At 50.2% G+C, this 22810-nt stretch overlaps 2 protein-coding genes across 2 annotated transcripts; both read left to right on the top strand.

Annotated features, from left to right (window-relative positions):
* The first annotated feature begins 2414 nt into the window (after nucleotides 1-2414).
* On the top strand, nucleotides 2415-7333 carry LOC132251474 (inner centromere protein-like). The gene is made up of 8 exons (XM_059731304.1): nucleotides 2415-2528; nucleotides 2801-2998; nucleotides 3877-3951; nucleotides 4220-4417; nucleotides 5343-5417; nucleotides 5689-5886; nucleotides 6765-6839; nucleotides 7112-7333. The coding sequence occupies exons 1-8, from the start codon at nucleotides 2415-2417 to the stop codon at nucleotides 7331-7333; spliced, it is 1155 nt and encodes a 384-aa protein (XP_059587287.1).
* Nucleotides 7334-8488: 1155 nt separating this feature from the next.
* On the top strand, nucleotides 8489-22287 carry LOC132243206 (golgin subfamily A member 6-like protein 24). The gene is made up of 10 exons (XM_059731462.1): nucleotides 8489-8559; nucleotides 8767-8964; nucleotides 9856-9930; nucleotides 10181-10378; nucleotides 11397-11471; nucleotides 14571-14786; nucleotides 15969-16040; nucleotides 16355-16570; nucleotides 19811-19864; nucleotides 20220-22287. The coding sequence occupies exons 1-10, from the start codon at nucleotides 8536-8538 to the stop codon at nucleotides 20721-20723; spliced, it is 1632 nt and encodes a 543-aa protein (XP_059587445.1). The 5' UTR covers nucleotides 8489-8535; the 3' UTR covers nucleotides 20724-22287.
* Nucleotides 22288-22810: the final 523 nt, after the last annotated feature.

Here is a 22810-nt window from a genome sequence, read left to right as displayed (position 1 = left end):
ACAAATCAGGACAACAATCTTTTTTGAAATAAAGTAAAATATGCTATTGTAGATATTTCAGTTTTAGTACATAATTTGTTTTTCCCCATTCTAAGATGGCAACCCCTTTCCCAAAAGGAGTACTTCCAGTGGCACAGGGCAGTGGTTAGGGGCAAGCCTTGCATTCCCAAGATGGCAATCAGGGAGCAAGGCACCTATCAAGGGGTGGAGCTACCCTTGCAGCCCACAACAGCTCACCAAAACTCGTTAAGCTGCCTTCCAGCCAAAATAATAGCCCTCTCCTGCTCTATGTGGTTGCTGAGAGTATGGTTGTGAGCCATGAGCAAGGGGCAAGAAAAGGAGCTATAGAAGTTGAAAAGCAAATATGGCACTGCTAATTTTCAGACAGGGACTTAATTTTCATGTTGGGGTGAGTCACAGGGTGCATTGGGGTAGAAAAAGGAGTGTATTACAATGAGTCCAACAGTAAAGAAGATGTGCAATCGCTCACAGATATCATTTCCTCTTCCGTACACAGACAGCTGTTTTTTGGGCTAACAAGAGAGCAACTCAGAAGGCCAAGACAGAATTTGAACAATTTTTGGAGGAGCAGGTAAGTTTGGAAGATCTGTGAGTTTGGGGTTAAAGGACAGTTTTGGAACTAGGGAAATCTCATGGCTTTGATAGCAGGGGACAATTTTTTTGGAGTGGAGGACACCATCATGGCTGGGGGGGATTCGGCCTCAGCTAGGTGGGATCCTCAAGTGTGCATGACGGTCGTGAACAGAGCAGCAGGTATCGAGGCTGCCTGTCTCTAGTAACTGGTCCCTCTGGGCGCAGCTACACATGTGCTTTGAGTGCGCGTCAGCCTGATATAAGGGGCATTAAGGGCATGTGTCTACATGCACTTGCCCTTAATCTGCCTTAAAATAGTTGGTTTAAGGCTATTTGAGCCTAAATTTGATACCTCCATAAATCAAATGTATCACATTTCCATAAAGCAAATTTATCAAAGGTATCAGATTTATGTGCAAGTAGCTAAATCACATTGGTGAATATGTAGGAGCACTAATGCACACGAGCGCAGTGTGTGGTCATGGACTTGGGGCTAACTTCAGTCAGTCTGCTCACCCGTGTTAACATGCATTAGCACATCTACACATTCGCTGATGTGATTAGGTATTCTCTCTATATAAAGGGCTTAGGCTGTCCGTCTGTGTCTGTCTGTCTGTCCGTAATGCTTTTGGCCAACTGTGCATGCAGCACCAAGAGGGCAGGTGGTGATTGGCTGCACAGCTCAGGTTGCACGGGCCCAAGTTGGAGCCGCCACTGGGGAAGTTTTGTGGCAGTGGCAAACGTGAGGCTTCCCCATGCCGCCCTGCTTGAGGGTGAAGGGTGGGGGCGTTTAGGGTGGCAGTACCCCACCACCACCTGTCCCCACCACCCGCCAGGACAGCCAGCAGGGAGGGGGTGGCAGCAGGCAGGGAGGGAGGGGAGCTAGGCAGGGGGAGGTAAAGCAGGTGGGGTGGAGAATGTCATTCTTGACGGGTAGTTAACGAGCTTGTACATAAATTTGACACCCACTTTATGGGTGCACATGTAGACGCGCACCTAGATCGCCTTAATGCTCATTGGGCAAATGCGCGTTAAGTTTAGGTGCATGTCGAACCACAAGTAGACACACCTTCTGTCTCTCTTATTGTCATCTTCACTGCAAATCCCAGGCTGACTCCCAGTGCCTTCCTATAGCACCCAGTGTGATAGAGCTGCGTCTGAGAAGAAAATGCCAGGACTTAGTGCAGCTTTGCCAGGAGGAGTTGCAGGGTAAAAAAAACACACAAAAACAGGGCGCCCTTGAGCAGCTAGACAAGGACCTGACGAAGAAGAAGGAGGAGTTTATGGTGACCTATGAGGAGAACTACAAGGTATCAATGCGTTGCTTCCTCAAGGAGTGCTGCACACTCGGGTAGGCAAAAAAATATGGTGGGCACCATCCAGGCATCAAGAGGCAGATCCCACCCAACCTTATAATATTAAGAGGTGGCCATGGGATGGTCACCCACTAAAAAGCAATTTCACAGGCCTAGTCGCTGCCGGGGAGGCTGGAAAACCATCTCTTTCCTAAAGTTGCCTCTCAAGTGGATCAAAACATGTCATTTTTCATGAACTAGGTGGCTACAGGAAATCCAAAGCAAGCAACAGATTCCCTTCATTTGGGTGGGTGGGTGGGGGTAGTGTGGCTGCAGTGCATGGGGGGAAGGGGAGAAACAGGAGAGGAGGCTTGTCCCAAAGGGTATATGGGATGGGAGGCAGCTGAAGGATCCTGGGGGGCAGCAGGAGGTGTCAGGCAGGTGCATGGTTTTCATTGTGGGGGCACCATAAATCATGGTGGAAGCAGCAGGGTGCTCCTGGGCCCCCGACTGCACGGTGGTCCCATGAACACCCACCCTCGTTATCCCCTCCTCTGCCCACAGGAGGCCGTGTCGTCTGCCAACAGGAAGGCATCCAAAGATGCCATCAAGAAAATGGAACAATTTCTTCTAGAGCAAGTAAGCTGGGAGCGGGTCGGGAATGAGGGGCTGTGCCAGAGCTGGTAGGAGCCAGCGGCTGGGATAGCAGGGACCAAGCATGGAGTGGGGGCAGCATCAAGCCAGGAAGGTGCAAGGAGGCAGGGGTGAACTAGAGGGGAGGGAAGAGAGGGGCACTGGAAGAGGTGTGTATGTGAAGGGACTCCCAGGTCCCCCGGCATGCTGAGCATCATCCCTATTTGCCTCCTCCTTCTCTGTCTCTCTCTCATGGTCACCTGCACTGTGGTTCCCAGGCTGAGGTCGAGTGCCTGCAGGTGACGCCCAGCGAGATGCAGCAGCGACTGAAGGAGAAACGCCAAGAGCTGTTGCAGGGCTGCTGGAAGGAGCTGATGGGTGACGACTCCCAAAAACAGGCCATCCTGGAGGAGCTGGAGCAGGAGTCTGCAAGGATGCAGGAGGCTTCCCTGCTGCTCTATAGGAACAAGTATAAGGTCTTTCTGCTTTGCTATCTTGAAGGGCTCTGTGCCCTGTGCATGTCCCTGTTGGAAGGGGTGGCCACCCCCAAGGTTGCAATGAGTGCAGCCACGATTGCCATGAGAGCAGCGATGAGTTTAATCTTGTGCATCTCCTTAAATTTTGACTTGATTTAGCCCAGGATGACTGAATTCAGGACTAGAGGGGTCACTGTGTATTGACCCCCAGGGGAGGACAAGGAGCAAGGGCCATAAATGTTAGAGGATGGTTTCAGGTTTAATGCAAGGAAGAACTCCTTTCTGGTAAGGCTGACCAGACTCTGGACTAGCCTCCCCAAGAAGGTGGTGCAGTCCCCAGCCTTGGAAGTCTTCAAAAGGAAATTGGACAGACACCTAGCTGGGATCATTTGATCTCAGTGATGTTCATGCCCAGAGCAGGAGGTTGGACTCAATGATATCTTGAGGTCCTTTCCAACCCTTTCTTGCTAGGATGTTATGCTTCTATACCTCCCTGACCCCAGTAATGTCTTTCAACATACAGCCCTCCTCTCATGCGTAGTCCAGTGCCTATAAAACCTTGCATGCGGGGCTCCTAGTCTGCCCATGTCTATAGCAGCAAGTTTGCACCAAAGTTATGAAAACCCACTGTGTTAAGGAGCCATGCAATTTAGATGAAAAGAGGTGGCCATGGAGGAGAGGAGGCTTGTCCCAAAGGATATATGGGGTGGGAGGCACTTGAAGGATCCTGCGGGGCAGCAGGAGGTTTCAGGCAGGTGCATGGTTTTCATTGTGGGGGCACCATAAATCATGGTGGAAGCAGCAGGGTGCTCCTGGGCCCCCGACTGCACGGTGGTCCCATGAACACCCACCCTCGTTATCCCCTCCTCTGCCCACAGGAGGCCGTGTTGTCTGCCAACAGGAAGGCATCCAAAGATGCCATCAAGAAAATGGAACAATTTCTTCTAGAGCAAGTAAGCTGGGAGCGGGTCGGGAATGAGGGGCTGTGCCAGAGCTGGTAGGAGCCAGCGGCTGGGATAGCAGGGACCAAGCATGGAGTGGGGGCAGCATCAAGCCAGGAAGGTGCAAGGAGGCAGGGGTGAACTAGAGGGGAGGGAAGAGAGGGGCACTGGAAGAGGTGTGTATGTGAAGGGACTCCCAGGTCCCCCAGCATGATGAGCATCATCCCTATTTGCCACCCTCTTCTCTGTCTCTCATGGTCATCTGCACTGTGGTTCCCAGGCTGAGGTCGAGTGCCTGCAGGTGACGCCCGGCGAGATGCAGCAGCGACTGAAGGAGAAAAGCCAAGAGCTGTTGCAGGGCTGCCGGAAGGAGCTGATGGGTGATGACTCCCAAAAACAGGCCATCCTGGAGGAGCTGGAGCAGGAGACTGCAAGGAAGAAGGAGGCTGCCTTGCTGGTCTATGGAAAAAAGTATAAGGTCTGGTTCCTTTACTATCTTGAAGGTCTCTGTGCAGTTTTCCTGGCCCTGTAGGAAGGGGTGGCTACCCCAAGGATGTCATGAGTCCAACCATGGTTGCCATCAGAGCAAGGCTGGAGTACGCCTGCTTCTGGTCAGGCCTGATCTACCCCAGGATGAGTGATTTCAGTATCAGTGGGGTCACTATGTAGCAACCCTAGGCCAAATACCTCCCTGCACAACCTCAATAATGTCCCTCAGGATGGAGCCCTCCTTGCACTCCATCTTTCCTATTACTGTCTGATTCACTGGGTGTTGGTTTCCAAATCCCAAGCAAGAAACGGGGATTGCATGTAAAAGTCCACTTGCAAGCATATTATAGGGCTTATAAAGCCTTGCATGAAGGGCTCTCAGTTTGTGCTTCCTTGCAGCAGTGAGTGTGCACCAAAGCAAAACCAGTTTTGTATGCATTGTTTGGAGGAGCCTTTCAATTTAAGTGGCAAGAGGTGGCTGTGGAGCACTCGCTCAATAAAGAGCAGTTGCACTGGCCTGGTCACTACCTGGGAGGCTGCAAAAACCATCTTCTTTCTTCAGTTAGCTCGGAGGTGGATAACTATGCGTCTATGCACCATGTTGCAGGGACTAGGGGGGCTACAGGAAATCCTAAGGAAGCAACAGATTCCCTTCCTTAAGGTGGTGGGCATGTGTCTGCAGTGCATGGGGGGAAGGGAGATGCATGCAAGGGGGCTTGTCCCAAAGGATATATGAAGTGAGAGGGAGATGTTGGAGGTTCAGGACACCAGTGAGGTCTCAGGCAGGTGCGTGGTTTTCACGGTAGTGGGGCAATGTAAATCATGGCGGAAACAACCAAGTGCTCCTGGGTCCCCCCCCAATGCACGGTGGTCCGATGAACACCCACCATCATTATCCCCTTCTCTGCCCACAGGAGGCCATGTTGTCTGCCAACAGGAAGGCATTGGGAGATGCCATCAAGAAAATGGAACAATTTCTCCTGGAGCAGGTCAGCGGGGGGTTGGGAATGAGGGGCCGCGCCAGAGCTGATGGGAGCAGCTGGCTGGGATAGTGAGGAGCAAACCTGGAGTGGAGGCCATTAGCAGGACAGGAAGGTGCAGGGAGTCAGGGGTGGACAAGGTGGGAGGGCAGTGAGAGGCTTGGGAAGAGATGTGCAAGGACACCCAGGTTCCCCCGCATGCCATCCTCCCTCTTTGCCATCCCCTTCTCCGTCTTTCTTTCTCGCTCTCTCTCATGGTCACCTGCACTGTGGTTCCCAGGCTGAGGTCGAGTGCCTGCAGGTGACACCCGGCGAGATGCAGCAGCGACTGAAGAAGAAACACCAAGAGCTGTTGCAGGGCAGCCGGGAGGAGCTGCTGGGTGACGACTCCCAGAAACAGGCCATCCTGGAGGAGCTGGAGCAGGAGTCTGCAAGGATGCAGGAGGCTTCCCTGCTGCTCTATAGGAACAAGTATAAGGTCTTTCTGCTTTGCTATCTTGAAGGGCTCTGTGCTCTGTGCATGTCCCTGTTGGAAGGGGTGGCCACCCCCAAGGTTGCAATGAGTGCAGCCACGATTGCCATGAGAGCAGTGATGAGTTTAAGCTTGTGCATCTCCTTATATTTTGACTTGATTTAGCCCAGGATGACTGAATTCAGGACTAGAGGGGTCACTGTGTATTGACCCCCAGGGGAGGACAAGGAGCAAGGGCCATAAATGTTAGAGGATGGTTTCAGGTTTAATGCAAGGAAGAACTCCTTTCTGGTAAGGCTGACCAGACTCTGGACTAGCCTCCCCAAGAAGGTGGTGCAGTCCCCAGCCTTGGAAGTCTTCAAAAGGAAATTGGACAGACACCTAGCTGGGATCATTTGATCTCAGTGATATTCATGCCCAGAGCAGGAGGTTGGACTCAATGATATCTTGAGGTCCTTTCCAACTCTTTCTTGCTAGGATGTTATGCTTCTATACCTCCCTGACCCCAATAATGTCTTTCAACATACAGCCCTCCTCTCATGCGTAGTCCAGTGCCTATAAAACCTTGCATGCGGGGCTCCTATTCTGCCCATGCTTATAGCAGCAAGTTTGTACCAAAGTTAAGAAAACTCACTGTGTTAAGGAGCCATGCAAGTTAGATGAAAAGAGGTGGCCATGGAGTAGAGGAGGCTTGTCCCAAAGGATATATGGGGTGGGAGGCAGTTGAAGGATCCTGGGGGGCAGCAGGAGGTGTCAGGCAGGTGCATGGTTTTCATTGTGGGGGCACCATAAATCATGGTGGAAGCAGCAGGGTGCTCCTGGGCCCCCGACTGCACGGTGGTCCCATGAACACCCACCCTCGTTATCCCCTCCTCTGCCCACAGGAGGCCGTGTTGTCTGCCAACAGGAAGGCATCCAAAGATGCCATCAAGAAAATGGAACAATTTCTTCTAGAGCAAGTAAGCTGGGAGCGGGTCGGGAATGAGGGGCCGTGCCAGAGCTGGTAGGAGCCAGCGGCTGGGATAGCAGGGACCAAGCATGGAGTGGGGGCAGCATCAAGCCAGGAAGGTGCAAGGAGGCAGGGGTGAACTAGAGGGGAGGGAAGAGAGGGGCACTGGAAGAGGTGTGTATGTGAAGGGACTCCCAGGTCCCCCGGCATGCTGAGCATCATCCCTATTTGCCTCCTCCTTCTCTGTCTCTCTCTCATGGTCATCTGCACTGTGGTTCCCAGGCTGAGGTCGAGTGCCTGCAGGTGATGCCCAGCGAGATGCAGCGACAGCTGAAGAAGAAACGCCAAGAGCTGTTGCAGGGCTGCCGGGAGGGGCTGCTGGGTGACGACTCCCAAAAACAGGCCATCCTGGAGGAGCTGGAGCAGGAGTCTGCAAGGATGCAGGAGGCTTTCTTGCTGGTCTATGGAGAAAAGTATAAGGTCTGGCTTCTTTGCTACCTTTAAGGGCTCTGCTCACTGTGCATGGCACTGTGGGAAGGGGTGCCCACCCCACGGATGTCATACTGCAACCCCGATTAGCATCAGAGCAGGGATGGGTCAGGGTTTGCAGCTGCTTGTGCTCTGGTTTGATTTCACCCAGGATGAGTGAATATGTGACATATTTAGAAAACTTTTCTGAAAAGGTTTCCTGACTATATTGTCTGAAATAGTATATAACAAGAATTTATCATCCTTATTCCATTGAGCTTTAACATATCTGAAATGAAAAGTATCTTTATATAGGGTTTTTTTTAAAGGCATCTTACCAAAAAAATTAAAAAATGATAAATCAAAAAATCTCATTTGAATTAAAAAATCTGATTTAAAAAAAAAATTAATCTTGATTTGTACCTACCCTGCTATGTAGTAACCCAAGGTCACTGGGAATCAAGTACCTCCCTCACCCCAATAATGTCCTTCAGGATACAGCCTTCCTTGCTCTCCATCTCTCCAATGCCAGTCTGGTTCACTGGGCAGTGGTTTCCAAAAGCCAGGAAAGAAATGGGGATTGCATGTAAAAGTGCTGGTGTGTGTACAGTCTAGTACCTATAAAACCTTGCATGGGGGGCTCCCATTTTCCCCTTCTTTATAGCAGCAGCATTGCAGCAAAGTTATGAGGCAATGCAGTTTTGTAATGCCATTGTGTTGAGAAGCCCTGCAACTTAGATGGGAAGAGGTGGCCATGCAGCACTAACTCAATAAAGCAGTTGCAAGGCCTCAACAGAGCTCAAGTCACTGTTTGGGAGGATGGAAAAGCATCTCCTTTCCTCACTTGCCTCTGAGGTGCATAAATACGTACATGTGCCATGCTGCAGGGACTAGGGGCTACAGCAACGCCTAGGCAAGCAACAGATCCCCTTCATTTGGGTGGAGGGAGAGTGGCTGCAGCGCATGGGGGGATGAGACGAGCAGGAGAGGGGCCTTGTCCTGAAGGATATATGGGGTGGGAGGCACTTGAAGGATCCTGGGGGGCAGCAGGAGGTGTCAGGCAGGTGCATGGTTTTCATTGTGGGGCAACATAAATCATGGTGGAAGCAGCAGGGTGCTCCTGGGGCCCCCGACTGCACGGTGGTCCCATGAACACCCACCGTCATTATCCCCTCCTCTGCCCACAGAAGGCCGTGTTGTCTGCCAACAGGAAGGCATCTGGAAATGCCATAAAAAAAATGGAACAATTTTTCCTCGAGCAGGTAAGCTGGGTGGGTTGGGACGGAGGGGAGTGTCAGAGCTGGTAGGAGCCACCAGCTGGGATAGCAAACGTAGAGTGGGGGCAGCATCGGGACAGGACAGTGCAGGGACTCAGGGGGGCATTTGGTTGTATGCTGACCCTCCCTGTTTGCCATCCCCTTCTCGGTCTTCCTTTCTCTCTCTCATGCTCATCTGGCTGTGATTCCCAGGCTGAGGTCAAGTGCCTGCAGGTGACACCCGGCGAGATGCAGCAACAGCTGAAGGAGAAACACCAAGAGTTGTTGCAGGGCTGCCGGGAGGAGCTGCTGGGTGACGACTTCCAGAAAAAAGTGGCCCTGGAGGAGCTGGAGCAGGAGTCTGCTAAGATGCAGGAGGCTTCCCTGCTGCTCTATAGGAACAAGTATAAGGTCTGGTTCCTTTGCTACCTTGAAGGGCTCTGTGCATTGTGCATGGCCCTGTGAGAAGGAGCGGCCACCCCAAGGATGGCATGAGTACAGGCATAATTGCCATCAGAGCAGAGATGGGGTCAGGTGTTTGCCTGCTTATGTTTTGGTTTGATTTGTCCCAGGATGAATGAATTTGGGTTCTGGGGCATCACCCAAAGTCACTGGGTACTAAATACTTCCTTGACCCCTATGAAGTCCCTCAGAATACAGACCTGCTTGCTCTCCAGCTCTCCTATGATAGTCCTATTCACTGGGCCTCGGTTTCCAAAACCCAAAGAAGAAATGGGGATTGCATGTACAAATGTATGTGTAGTCTAATACATATGAAACCTTGCATGAGTAGTTTTCATATTGCCCTTGTTTGGAGCAGCAAGTTTGCACCCACGTTATAAGGGAAAACAGTTTTTAAAGCCATTGTGTCGAGGAGCAGTGCAATTTAGATGCCAAGAGGTGGCCATAGAGCAGTCACTCAATGAAGAGCAATTGCACAGACCCAGTCAGTGTGTGGGAGGCTGGAAAACCATCTCCTTTCATCAGCTGTCTCTGAGGTGGATAAATATGTATAGACACCATGCTGCAGGACCCAGGGGCCGCAGGGAGTCCTGGGCAAGCTACAGGTTCCCTTCATTTGGGTGGTGGGAGTGTGGCTGCAGTGCATCAGGGGATGGGAGGGGAGGAGGCTTGTCCCAAAGGATATATGGGGTGGGGGGATAGTTGTAGAGGTGGGGCACCATTGAGGTGTCAGGCAGGTGTTTCGTTTTCATCATATGGGGGCAATGTCAATCGTGGAAGCAGCAGGTGCACGGTGGTCCCATGAGCACCCTCCACCATTATCCCCTCCTCTGCCCACAGGAGGCCGTGTTGTCTGCCAACAGGAAGGCAGCTGGAAACACCATGAAGGAACTGGAAAAGTTTGTCCTCGGGCAGGTAAGTTAGGTGTGGGTTGGAAATGAGAGGCAGTGTTGGAGCAGGTGTGAGCAGAAGTGGATGGAGATTCACTGGGGGGCCCTGCAGCCCAGCACCCCCACCCCCAGCTTGGACCAACCCCTAACCCATGCCCTGTGTGTATGTGAGGGGACTCCCAGGTCCCCCAGCATGCTGATCATCATCCCTATTTGCCACCCCCTTCTCTGTGTGTCTCTCTCTCACACATGGTCATCTGGACTGTGGTTCCTAGGCTGAGGTCGAGTGCCTGCAGGTGACACCCGGCGAGATGCAGCAGCAACTGAAGAAGAAACACCAGGAGCTGTTGCAGGGCTGCCGGAAGGAGCTGCTGGGTGATGACTCCCAAAAACAGGCCATCCTGGAGGAGCTGGAGCAGGAGTCTGCAAGGAAGCAAGAGGCTTCCCTGGTGCTCTATAGGGAAAAGTATAAGGTCTGGCTGCTTTGCTACCCTGAAGGTCTGCACACACTGCTCATGGCTCTGTGGGAAGTGAAGGCCACCCCCAAGGATGTCATGAGTGTAGGCACGATTGGCATCAGAACAGGGATGTGCTCAGGGTCATGCACCTTGTTGGGTTTTGGTTTGATTTTGCCCAGGAGGAGTGAATTCAGAATCGGTGGGGTCACTATGTAGTGCCCCAAGGTCCCTGGGAACCAAATACTTCCCTTAACGCAATAATTCCACTCTGAATATGGCCCTCCTGCCATTCGGTCTCTCCTGTGCCGCTTCTGTTCTCTTGGCCTTGCTTTCCAAAACCCAAGGAAGAAATTGAGATTGCATGCAAAAATGCTGGTGCATGTGTAGTCTAGTGTCCATAAAATCTTGCATGAGGGGCTCTCATTTTGGACACAAATTTGCTGCTACAAACAAGGACAATGTAGGAGGGGAAACAGGTCTGTAAAGCCATTGTGTTGAGACGCTATTCAGTTTAGGTGGAAAGAGGTGGCCGCGGAGCAGTCACTCAAAAAAAAGCAGTTGCACAGACCTAGTCACTGCCAGGGAGGTTAGTATATGAGCCCCTCGTTTCCAGGCCTTTGGGTGGTGGTTGCATCTTGGTGAACTGGCAGTAAGAAAAGGAGACATGCAGACACATGGGGGAGGAGAAGTGATGCAGACTTATTCTCTAAACCCTTGTTCTCAGACCAAAGGGAAACCCAGTGCAGAAGGTGGGGTCACCCTCTGCCTCCTACATCTTGTGTTTGGGGGGCCTGTTTTTCATTAGTAGCTGATGTGGACTCCAGGAAAGTGCAGGTAGAGACAGGAACCCTTAATTTGGGTGTTGGGAATGTGGCTTGCATGCCTTGGGAAGGGGGAGGAGAGGGATGGGCAGCTGGAGAGTGGTCGGGCAGGGGATGGTTTTCATGAAATGATGGAGCTGGCTGCATTGGGGAGAGTGGGAGGGTGTTCCTGGGGCTCCAGCAACATGGTAGACCCACTCTTCTGCCCACAGGATGCTGTCTTCTCTGCCAACAGGGTGTTGACTAAAGGGGCCAAGAAAGAATTTGCTGAATTTCTTAATGCACAGGTAAGTTTGGAGGTTGTGCATGTTTGGGCTCAGGGGCCATGTCAGAGGTGTGAATGAGCCCATGGCTGGGTTAGCAGGGGCCCATGTTTCTAGATCACCATGATCGAGGGTCACCATCAGGCCTGGGGGAGAGCAGAGGGTGGGAGGCAAAGAGCTGCAGGTCAGAAATAAGGGTACTGGCACATGGTCTTGTTCTGGCCATGCTTAATCTGCTCTCAGACTGGCCTTCCTTGCCTTCCATCCCACTTCCTTTCCTTTCTGTGGTCTATCCCTTTTTTAATGTGAAATCCAGTCCATGCTATGGTGATGGTTTTGACACCCAGTAAAATACAGCAGCTCATGAAGTATAAATACTTGCAGTTGTGGAAATGCTACTGGACATGACTGGAGAAGAGTCTGAGAAATAGTCCTCCATAAGAGAGCTAGATCAAGTGCTAGAAGCTATGGAGAAGGAATTTCTTAAAATCATTGATGCGAAGTTCAAAACTATTGGTGTGGCCTTTGGGCTAGACTGCGTGTCATTGCCAAGTGTGGGCATTTTTATTTGTGTGGCAGTCACAAAAGGAATGGCAATGGACGTAGGGGTAGTGGGGCTGGGCCTGGGTTGTGCTGGCTTGCTTGCCAAAGTTAGGTCATCGGTTTCAAAAAAACCCAAAGGGGCACTGAAATACAAGGAACAGTTACCCAGAAAAAAGAGAATAGGATGAATTTCCTACCACCCTGCCAACTCTAAGATAGGCCTTGTAGCACCCCAAAATGTAGAAGCATAGAAAATGAGGGTTGGAAGGGACCTCAGGAGATCATCTAGTCCACCCCATGCTCCAAGCAGGACTGTCCTCAACTAGATCATCCCAAGCAAGGCTTTGACTACCTGGGTCTTAAAAACCTCAAAGGTTGGAAATTCCACTATTTCTCTTGGTAACCTGTTCCAGTGTATAACTACCTTCCCAGTGAGAGTTTTGCCTAATATCAAACTTTCTTTGCTGCAACTTGAGCCCATTGCTCCTTGTTCTGTCATCTGCCACCACTGAGAACAGCTCATCTCCATCCTCTTTGGGACCACCGTCAGGGAGTTGAAGGCTGCTATTAAATCCCTCCACAGTTTTCTTTTCTCTGGACTAAATCAGCCCAGGTCCCTCAGCCTCTCCTCACAAATCATGTGTTCCAGCCTCTGAACCATTTTCATTGCCCTCTGCTGCATAGTCTCCCATTTGTCTACATCCCTTCCATGCTGGGGGTGCAAAAGTAGACACAGTACTCTAGACAGGGCCTCACTGGGGCTGAATCCCTTGATCTGCTGGCAATGATCCTACTAATGCTGCCTAGTACACCGTTAGCCTTCTTTGCAACAAGAGCTTATATTCAGCTTCTTGTCCACTGTAACCCATAGCTCCTTTTCAGTAGAGCTGTTGCTTAGCCAGCTGGCCCCCAGCACGTACTCATGCTATGTGGGGCTGAAGGCCTCGATAGATATACAGTTTGTAAGGAAATATAGATTTCTGAGTACAAATTAGATATTGAAGCCATTGACACTTGTGAAGTCATGCCAGATTTGCACCAGGTAAATCACTAACTCTCTTCTCCTGCTGTGCAGTCGCCGCTCTTTTCATTTTGCTTTGCTTGCCAACTACTGGGGAAATTTTGGGAGGAGTGAGGTCATTTGCTAAAATTGATGGTTCATGTATATCTAGCTATGTAGCAAATACTGTCTCTCCCTGGGTTGAAATGCCAAGTTTGTGCAAAAAGTCACCTAAATTTGTAAGCCAGTGGGCACACCCACGTGTGCATTAATGCACCTTGCTTACTGCACATTAAGTTGAGTACCTGTAATAGTAGGAACTAACAAAATGAGTAGTAACCGGTACTACTACCCAGTAGCACCAGCACGTGCCTTTTAAGTGACACTAATGTGCAGTAGACTAATTCTACTGCACATTAGCACAGTAGCACAGCTTTTACTGTGACACGCTAATGTGCCATAGAATTAATCAACTCTGCATCTAGCATCTCATGTGGATGTGCCCAGTAAGTATCGGGGAATGTCAATGTAGGTAGAAGATTGTCTAATTCCTTAAGATGCTCATTAAACTGCAGCCTGGACGAAAGGTGTCACTTCCCAGCAGGGACAAAATGCAAGCTACACTTGTAAGACTTCTGGTAGAGTTAGTTCATCCCTTTGTGGGGAACAAGTCGTCCAGCAGAAAATCTAACTTGTGTGTTTTAGTTAACCGTATCAGTGATTTTGTGTCTTTCCCTATTTCTGTTGTTCAGCAATGGGGCGCTTGTATATGCAACAGGGGTTTTTTTGCACGGCGTCTCAGTCTGTCGCCCTTAATTTATTTAATTAATGAACTGAAAAAAGGAGGTCAGCAGAAGATTGATCCATGTCGGGCTCAGCAGCTACACCTGGTGGGCCAAAACATTCATTATACTGACTACCTGCAAATGACCCAATATAACCCGACCCTACACCTACACCCCTGATATAACCTGTGAATTGTAGTGACACCTGGTGGGCAAGGGGGCTCAGGACACATAATTTGGTGAGTTGACCTGCACATGACATGTACACCGGACAGATGTTTTTGTCCACAGTGGGACAATTTGCCATGATCCAACTAAAATACATTGGGAGGTAGTCTGAAAATTGCAGCAATGTGGGACAGTTTGAGACAACAAAACCTTGTGCACGTGTACATGGTTACACCCTTATGCTAGCCATGGTGATGTTCATCATGTGTACATGCACAAGTCATCACATGCACAAGCGCCCCAAATACACCGTAGAATAAATGTCTACACATTAATGCATCACCTAAAAAGTGTGTCCTTGCACTACTGCGCATTAGCACAACCTAATGTGCATTCATTTAGTCCCTCACATTGGATGTACTAAATTTTAATGTGCTTTAGGAAAAGCACATTAATGCATGTGTAGATGCACCCAGGGAGTATCAGGGATGAGTGGTAATGGCGCAATGGGTAGTGGGCTGTGGTTCAGGGATGCTGAAAGACCCTTATACCTCCATGAAAGGCTTCAACAGCCCCTCAAGCTGCCCAGACTCCAAGACTAATCTTTGTCTCCCCACCTGCAACCAGGACCATGACACACAGACTGAGGAGCAGTGCCTCCAGGTGGAGCCCAATGAGCTGCAGCACCGCCTGGAGAGAAAATACCATGACTTGCTGCAGCACTGCCAGGGCAAGATGATGGGAGAGGAGCCCCAGAAAGAGGACACCCTGGGGAAGCTAGAGCAGGAGCTGAGAGAGAGCAGTGAGGAATTCTTGCACACCTACAGACAACGATTCAGGCAGGTCTGTGTCTTTGCCAACCCTCAGGAGTGATGCACTCAGGCCATGGCAGGCTGGGTCAAAGGGGTAGAGGTGACCAGAACCATTGAAGCAGCATCTTCAGGGTCAGAGCCATGGGCACTAGGGTATGTGGAGCAGGATGAATGCTTGGACATAGTGGGGTGCTAAGGATTGCCATTCCATACATGGATGTCTGTTTAGAAATCAAGATGCTCTTCAGGACCAAAAAGGAGCTGGTGGTGGAAAGGGAGAGATTGGGGCATGCCCTCCCCACAGTCCAGGCAAGTGCCCCTCCCAGGCCTGGATGCAAGCAAAGGGACAGTGAGGCAGAGACAGAAGTGTAAGCAGACAGGCGTTGCCCATTCAGGTCTTTTCCTTCGTATACAAATGAAGTTGTTTGACAGGGGCAGGACTGGCACAACTGCTACTTGCACTTTTAAGTATCTGCCTTGCCACTCTGGAGGGTTTCCAGAGTCTGAAAATAACTTCTGGACAATCTTTAGTAAAGAAGGTTTAATGCTAAGGTTTCTACCCTATTCTATATGGGTCTGGTAAAGTCAAAGAATAAGAAACCATCATTACCAATGCAATTACTTAAGCAATAGCTAATCAGGAATTTCAAGCTCTGATAAGAGTGGTATCCAACAGTACCTTAGCGATCTTCAGGTTGGAGACTCCAATTGCACAGTAGCATCCCATTTTGTACCCACTCTTTTAACTAGATGCCCCCAAAATGCCCTGTCCAGGAACAGGCCTCCTGATCTCCCCCTATGTGGCTGGATAGTCTGTGTCTCTTGGGCACAGGCGGAAGAGGGGAGTGCAGTGCCCCTAGGGAAATGTTGGGGAGGGGGAGAAGAATGGAATGAGTTAGCCCAGGCAAGATACCCCCTTTGCTGCTGCGCATAGGTGACGTGTAGGAGGGAAACGCCGGGGGGGTATGTGTACCCCCCAGAGCGCTGGTGCCCCCCTGATAGCGAGCACGCCATCTGGTAGTGGGGCACGGAGAGCGCTAGTGCCCCCCCCACCTCCATCACTGGCTGGCCACTGGGGAAACCCCCCGGTCATGCCCCACTGGTGCTCCCCCAGACTTGGGAGGCACCAGTCACCCACGTTGCTGTGGAAGGGGCATGCAGGGGGTTCCAGGAGTGGTCCCATAACCACCTCCCTCCCCGTTTCCCTGCACAGATGGAGAACTCTACCAACCTGAAAGCAAAGGGAAGAATCAAGCAGCAGTTTGAAGAATTTATTCAGGAGCAGGTGAGTGTGTGGGACTGCAGGTCAAGCTGCAGGGCCCTGGGGCAGTGAAGGGCGCATGCCCTGAGCTAGAGGAGCAGGGAGTGGAGTGCCGGAGATGGGAGATGTGGCAAGGCTGGAGGTGTAATCCAGGACGGGAGGGCAGGGAGGCAGGCGCCTGTGGGAAGTGGCAGGGTAAAGGACAGGTCTGTGGGGCCCAGGCCTGGGACAGCAGTGGGTGCCCGTTAGGAGTGGGGGACAGTGGCAGGGCGGTGTGTCTGTCGGAGGTGACCATCTCCTGAGCACCAAAAGCTAATTTCTGTCTCCCCTCCACCCAGGACCATGACACCCAGACTGAAGAACGGTGCCTGCAGCTGAAGCCGAGTGGGATGTGGAAGCAGCTGGAGGAAAAATACCAGGACTTGCTGCAGCGCTTGAAGGGGAGACTGATGGGAGAAGAGCCCCAGAAAGAGGATATCCTGAGGGAACTGGAGGAGGAGCTGAGAGAGAGGATGAATGAATTCCTGCTCATTTACAACCAGCGATTCAGACAGGTCTCACTCTTCCAAACCTCAAGGGACAAGGGGGCAGGGTTTCCAGAGCCATGGCAGCAGTATCTGCAGGGTCAGAGCCATGGGCACTGGAGCGTGTGGAGGAGGAAAGATGCTTGGACATTGTGGGGTGCTCGGGATTGCCATTCTGTATGTGGATGTTTGTCTTGACATGAAGACACCCATCAGCCCAGGGGAGGAGAGGCATGGGAAAGTTGGTTCAGTGCACAAACTCTTGATAGCCAGAGGAAGAAGGTGTGGAGCAGTCCCCACAAAGCCAAGCAGGCTCCCGGCCCTCTTCCAGCCCTGGATCTAGGTGCACAGATAGCAAGAGATAAATGGACATGTACAGAGGTAGATCAAGGGTGTGTGCAGAGATTTGATATTTCTGGTATGGGTGCTATGGGACAGGAGAGCCCCTATTGACATGGTTTCTGCCCCCTTACCTTGGCAGGGGAGTGTGGAGCAACTAGGGGCAAAAGAGCTTTACTGCTCACTTCTTCTGCCCCACATCCTGCTGCCTCCAAGAAGCTATGCAGCTTGGTGATACTATTTGAAATGCTCCCACTGGAGAGGTGACAGGGGGTAGGTGTCTCTCCACCCTGAAACACTCCTTTTCTGAAGAGCTTCAAAGTGTATATGCCCTTCAAAATGCTTCAACGGTTGCATTTATCTCCACCCCTAGATTCAGCTTCCCCTGAATATGGGGGAAAGCAGCTCGTGGGGAATAAACAGTTAATTATTACTTTATATTAGGGAAACTTAGGAAACATAATTTATTAGAAAAGGCTGAAAGAAATTAAATTAATGAGTCTGCAGAAGAAATGGTTGAGGGCAATTGGATAGCAGTCTTCAAATACCTGAAGCATGGTAATAAGGAGGATAGAAATGGACTGTTTTGCATGGCCACAGGGGACTGAACAAAGAGTAATGGTCTCAAATTGTAGCAGAGGAAATGTAGGCTGGTGATTAGGAAGAACTTTCTGACTATGAAAGTTATGTAGACCTGGAGGGGATTGCTTAGAGAGGGAGCAGGGTCTCCATCCTTGGAAGTGTCTAAGAGCAGACCGGACAAACGGTGGGGTCAGAGTATTTCGGCAGGACAGGTTCTGCCTGCAAGGGGGCTGGTCTTCAGGCATTTGCTCTAACATTTTTATTAGCAACCTTGGTGCTGGAAATGTGTCCTTCCAAAATGCACCATCAGTGCTAAGTTGCAGGTATTGCCAATATGGAAGAGGATTTGTGCAAATTCATATACAGGAGGACTTTAGATCATCTGTCAGATTCATCTAAATTCATTCCTGTGGACAGATTTCCCCCAGTAAGTGTATCACTTCTGTACTCCAACACAGCAGGTGTGTCTAGACGTACATTTTAAACGTGCCTAAATTTACTGCGCATTAGCGTCATGTGCATTAAGTGAGCTTAGACACACGTCTATATGTATAGGCATTAAAGTCCATTAACGCTCTGTGTCAACTGACTTGGGACTAAAGTTAATCCCACGTCCATCAACACACAGTGTTTGTGAGCTTTAACACATCTACGTTTTCCTTAATGTGCTTTACCTATTTGAACCTACATTTGCTACCTACATTTGCAAGTATCAAATTTAGGCACGATTAGCCCTATATCACCATTTTTAATGTGCATTCATAGCATGCATGTGTAGACATATACCCTAATGTGCCTTATGTTTAAGCTAAAGAGTCTTAAAGCATCTTGTGTAGATGCGCCCAAAGAGACCCTGGAATATGGCTGGCTCAGCAGGAAACTCCAGTTCTCCCTGCTTACCAAGACACAGCCCCAGATATCCTTGGGATGTGTGTAAATAGGGAAGGTGAGACAGGTTCCCCCCAGGCTTCAGGGGCCTGATCCAATTCCCAGTGCTGCTAGGACAGGGATCCTCAAGCCTACAGATTCCCTGCGTGGGGTGGCTGGAACAGAGTTCCAGGTGTAACTATTTTGGAAATGCTTAAAGATGTACTGTTTCAGTTGCTCAATGGATATCCACAGGGTGACCATATGTCCCAAATTGCCCAAGACTGTCCCAGATTGCATTGGCTGTAGCAATATCTTGGCCATTGGAGAATTTTTTTTTTTTAAGATCTGGATTGGTGGGAACCTGGTAGCCCCAGGGTCAGGGCTCAGGGGTGGGCAGCAGGGAGGGTGCATGTGCATGCACCGTCTGTCCTACTCATGCTTTGGGAGCTGTGGAGTGGAGAAGGAGAGAGTGTCCTGCCTGACCAACTTGATTGCCTTCTATGATGCAGTGACTGGCTCTGTGGATGTGGTGTACCTTGACTTCAGCAAGGGTTTTGATGCAATCATCCACAGCATTCTTGCAGGCAATCTGAGAAAATATTGGTTGGATGAATGCACTGCAAGGTGGATAGAAAACTGGCTGGAGCATCAGGCTCAGAGGGTAGTAATCAATGGCTCCATGTCTAGTTGGCAGCCGGTATCAAGTGGAGAGCCCCAGGGGTTTGTCCTGGGGCTAGTTATGTTCAATGTCTCCATCAACAACTTGGAAGATGGCATAGAGTACACCCTCAGCAAGTCTGCAGATGACACGAAGCTGGAGGCAGTAGTAGATGTCCTGTCCTGCAGTGTTAGGATTCATAGTGACCGAGTCAAACTGGAGGATTAGGCCAAAAGGGATGTCATGAGGTTCAACAAGGACAAGGGCAAAGTCCTGCACTTAGGACGGAGCAATCCCATGCACCAGTACAGACTGGAGGTGACTGGCTGGGCAGCAGCTCAGCAGAAAAGGACCTGTGGGGACAGGGGACAATAAGCTGAATATGAGCCAGCAGTGTGCCCTTGGTGCCAAGAAGGCTAACGGCATCCTGGGCTGCGTTGGTAGGGGTGTTGCCAGTAGGTCAAGGGAAGTGATTGTTCCCCTCTATTCAGTGCTGGTGAGGCCACATCTGGAGTCCTGTGCCCACTTTAAGGCCCTCCCAATACAGAAAGGATTTGGATAAGTGTGTGTGTGCATGTGTGCACAATGTGGAAAGAGTGCTACAAGCCATTTTAAGTTGTCTGATAGAAGACCCTTCTAGCCAGGCCCTTCTCACTGAGCCTGGGAAGCCAGCTCTACTTCTTAGGGTGGGGTGGTCACATATATTCTGGCCACACAGGTCCACCCAGACCTTGATTTTGGTAGACCACCAAAGCACCAAATGTACCTGTGAGGCTCCAGGAATTATCCACACCCATCCACCTCCCCATTTTTCTCCACAGATTGAAGCAAAGGAAAGAATCAAGAAGCAATTTGAAGAATTTATTGGGGAGCAGGTGAGCGTGTAGGGCTGCCGGTTCAGCTGTAGGGTCCATGGGAAAGCAGAAGGGGTGGCTAGGGATAGGCCAGAAGATCGGCAGGCTGGCAGAGCTGGGGGAATCGAGGACAGGGCAGACAGGAGCTCAGGATGGGGCATGAGGGTCCCAAGCAGGAGGCATGGACAGCAGCCTGTTGGTAAGGGGTGATGGGAAGTTAGTTTTGGGAAGGGCCCAAATCTGGGACAACAGAGGGTGCAATTTGAGGTGTGGGGTTTACCTGGGCTGTGTTTCTGTTAGAGCTTCGTGATTCCCCATGCTGTACCATTAATGCCAGATCCCTCTCTCTCTCTCTCTCTCTCTCCTCCCTCTTTAGAAGCAAGACTCTGAATCCATGTTCAAGTGCCTGAAGATGAATCCCACCAAGATGTGGCAGCACCTGGAGAAGAAACGCGATTCATTGCTGCAGAGCTGCTCAAGGGAGCTGTCGGACGAAAAGTCCCAGGTTTCAGCCGCAAGAGAGATGCTGGAAACGGATTTGAAAAATATGATGGAGGATTTCTTCTTACTCTATGAGGAGCACTACAAAAAGAAGTTCTTCATGATGTGTGTGAGCATAGGTGCAATTGCCTCCCTCCCAATTGGTGCAGGCATTGGTGCAGGTGTGGCTGCAGCTGTGGCTGGAGCACACGCCATAGGCATTGGGGTACCAGTAGGAGCTGGAGGCCTCTCCATCATTGGTGGTGTCATAGGATCTATTATAGGATCCCGGCATCCAAAAAACCCTAACAGGAAATCCACAAGTTCTGAACACCAGGGCAGGAGGGACACTGATGGGACCCCTTCAGATGAGATTCCTCTCCTTTCCAGAGAGGAATAATGGGGTAAACGCCCCCCACGGATGAACTCCAGGAAGGAGCCTTTTGTAGCCCTGACCACTGGGACTTATTATATACGAAGGGAGAGATGCAGAGAGCGATCTGAGGGGGAGGGATGGAGGACATTAATTCTTGAGACATCTGCTTGGGGGGGGAAACACAGCAGTGCACACACAGCCCAGGCAATTCCTGGAGTGTGCTGGGGAAAACTTGTTCATTCAGATAGTAGAGAGTCCAGCGAGGCGGGGAGCTCTTCTTGACCCACCACGGACAAACAGGGAGGAATTGGTTAAGGAAGTGCAGGTGGAAGGTAATGTGGGTGACAGTGCCCACAGTATGATTGCGTTCAAGATCCTAAAGGGAAGCGAGTTATCTCAATGAGATAGAAGAATAGGAAGTGCAACAGGGGACCACCCTGACCAGGCAGTGATCACTTCAGTGAGCTGAAACTGAAAAATAAACCCAGAAAAAAGTGGAAATTTGATCACAGAACTAGGGATAAGTATAAAAGTATGTGCAGGGAGAACATTAGCAAGTCCAAGGCATGATTTAAAATGCAGCTGACAAGGGACATTAGTAGGGAACTCCCTAACTCAGGGTGGCTGCCTCCCAATTTTGCAGTCCCGGCACAGCTTTGGGCACCCACCCCTCCCCTCCCCTCCACCCCCCAATTGGCCAAACGGTACTGGAACTCCTGCCCCTCCCTGAAGATTGACAAGTGACCCCAAACCAGGGCTTGCTTATTAATGCTAATGTAATTAATGGCTTCCCCTTGGTTTGATCAGGGGATTAAGCCCACAGAAGCCATTAATTGCCACGTTAAGCCGTCTAGGATGCAGTGAATAGGTTCCCTGGGCTTGATCAGGGGATCGAGCTTGGGAAATCCATTAACTGGATCCAAGACTGCTTTCTAATGTGGCAATTAATGGCTTCCCAAGGCTTGATCCAGGGTATTGCCATGTTATCAAGCAGTCTTGGGCATGATTAATGGCTTTCCTGGGCTTGAGCCCCTGAACAAGCCCAGGAAAGCCATTAACCATGTCCTAGACTGCTTAAAAATAATACAGTAATTAATGGCTTCCCTGGGCGTGATGAGGGGATCAGTCCCAGGGAAACCATCACCTGGGTCCTAGATTGCTTGCTAATGAAGCAAACCCCTAATCAAGCCTAGGGAAGCCGTTATCAGTTTAGCAAGAAATCTAGGATGCAATTAATGGCTTGCCTGCATCTGAGACCGCTTAATAATAACATGGCAGTTATTGGCTTCCTGGGGCTTGATGAGCAGAAGCCATTACTTGTCACATTATTATTATTATTATTAAGCAGTATAAACACCGAATTAATCTGTAAAGTGAAATGCCTTACTAATATAAAACAATGGACAACATGAATTTCAAGTAATACTTTATTAAATAATTCCAACTATATACACTTTATTCAATCACTTAAGCACTTAATCAAACTCTAAAATGAAATATCTTGTGAAAATAAAGCTGTCCTGTGCACAACTTGAATTGTAACTAATACCAACTATGTACACTTTATTAAAGGATATTATAGAAAGGAGTTTACTGAAACAGATCATCAGGTCCAGCCCCCTGCACTTGGGCAGGAAAGACTGCTGGGATCAGATGACCCCAGCAAGATGGGGGTCAAGACGCTTTTTGAAGATGGCCAGGTTGGGTGACTGTACCACCTCTGGTGGGGGGTCCATTCGAAAACCTTAGCACTCTCGTAAAAAAAAGTGTTTCCTTATGTCTAGCCTGAAGCGATCCTCAATCTTCTTGTGCCCATTATTTCTTGTACCTCCTGGAGGGCCTTGATGACCAGATGCTCCCCCAGGCCCCAGTGTACACCCTTGATATACCCAGGCCACCCAGGAAGGGCAGGGCAAAACAAATGGTATGCTTCCAGTGTGGGAAGATGGGCCACCTTTCTAAGGATTGTCGAGGAAGGATGGTGGGATGATGGAGGCCTGATGTCCTAGTTTGGGGTCTTGGAAACAAAAGGAAGGAACCCGAACCTGCAAATGCTATGGACTGCAGTTGTGCAGTCAGTGGAGATAATGCCATATGGAGTTGTCCCATTG

The sequence above is a fragment of the Alligator mississippiensis genome, chromosome 7 (assembly GCF_030867095.1).
Source record: "Alligator mississippiensis isolate rAllMis1 chromosome 7, rAllMis1, whole genome shotgun sequence".
Lineage (NCBI taxonomy): Eukaryota > Metazoa > Chordata > Crocodylia > Alligatoridae > Alligator > Alligator mississippiensis.
Note: the sequence above shows the minus strand (reverse complement) of the source record. Positions and strands in the feature narration are given on the sequence as shown.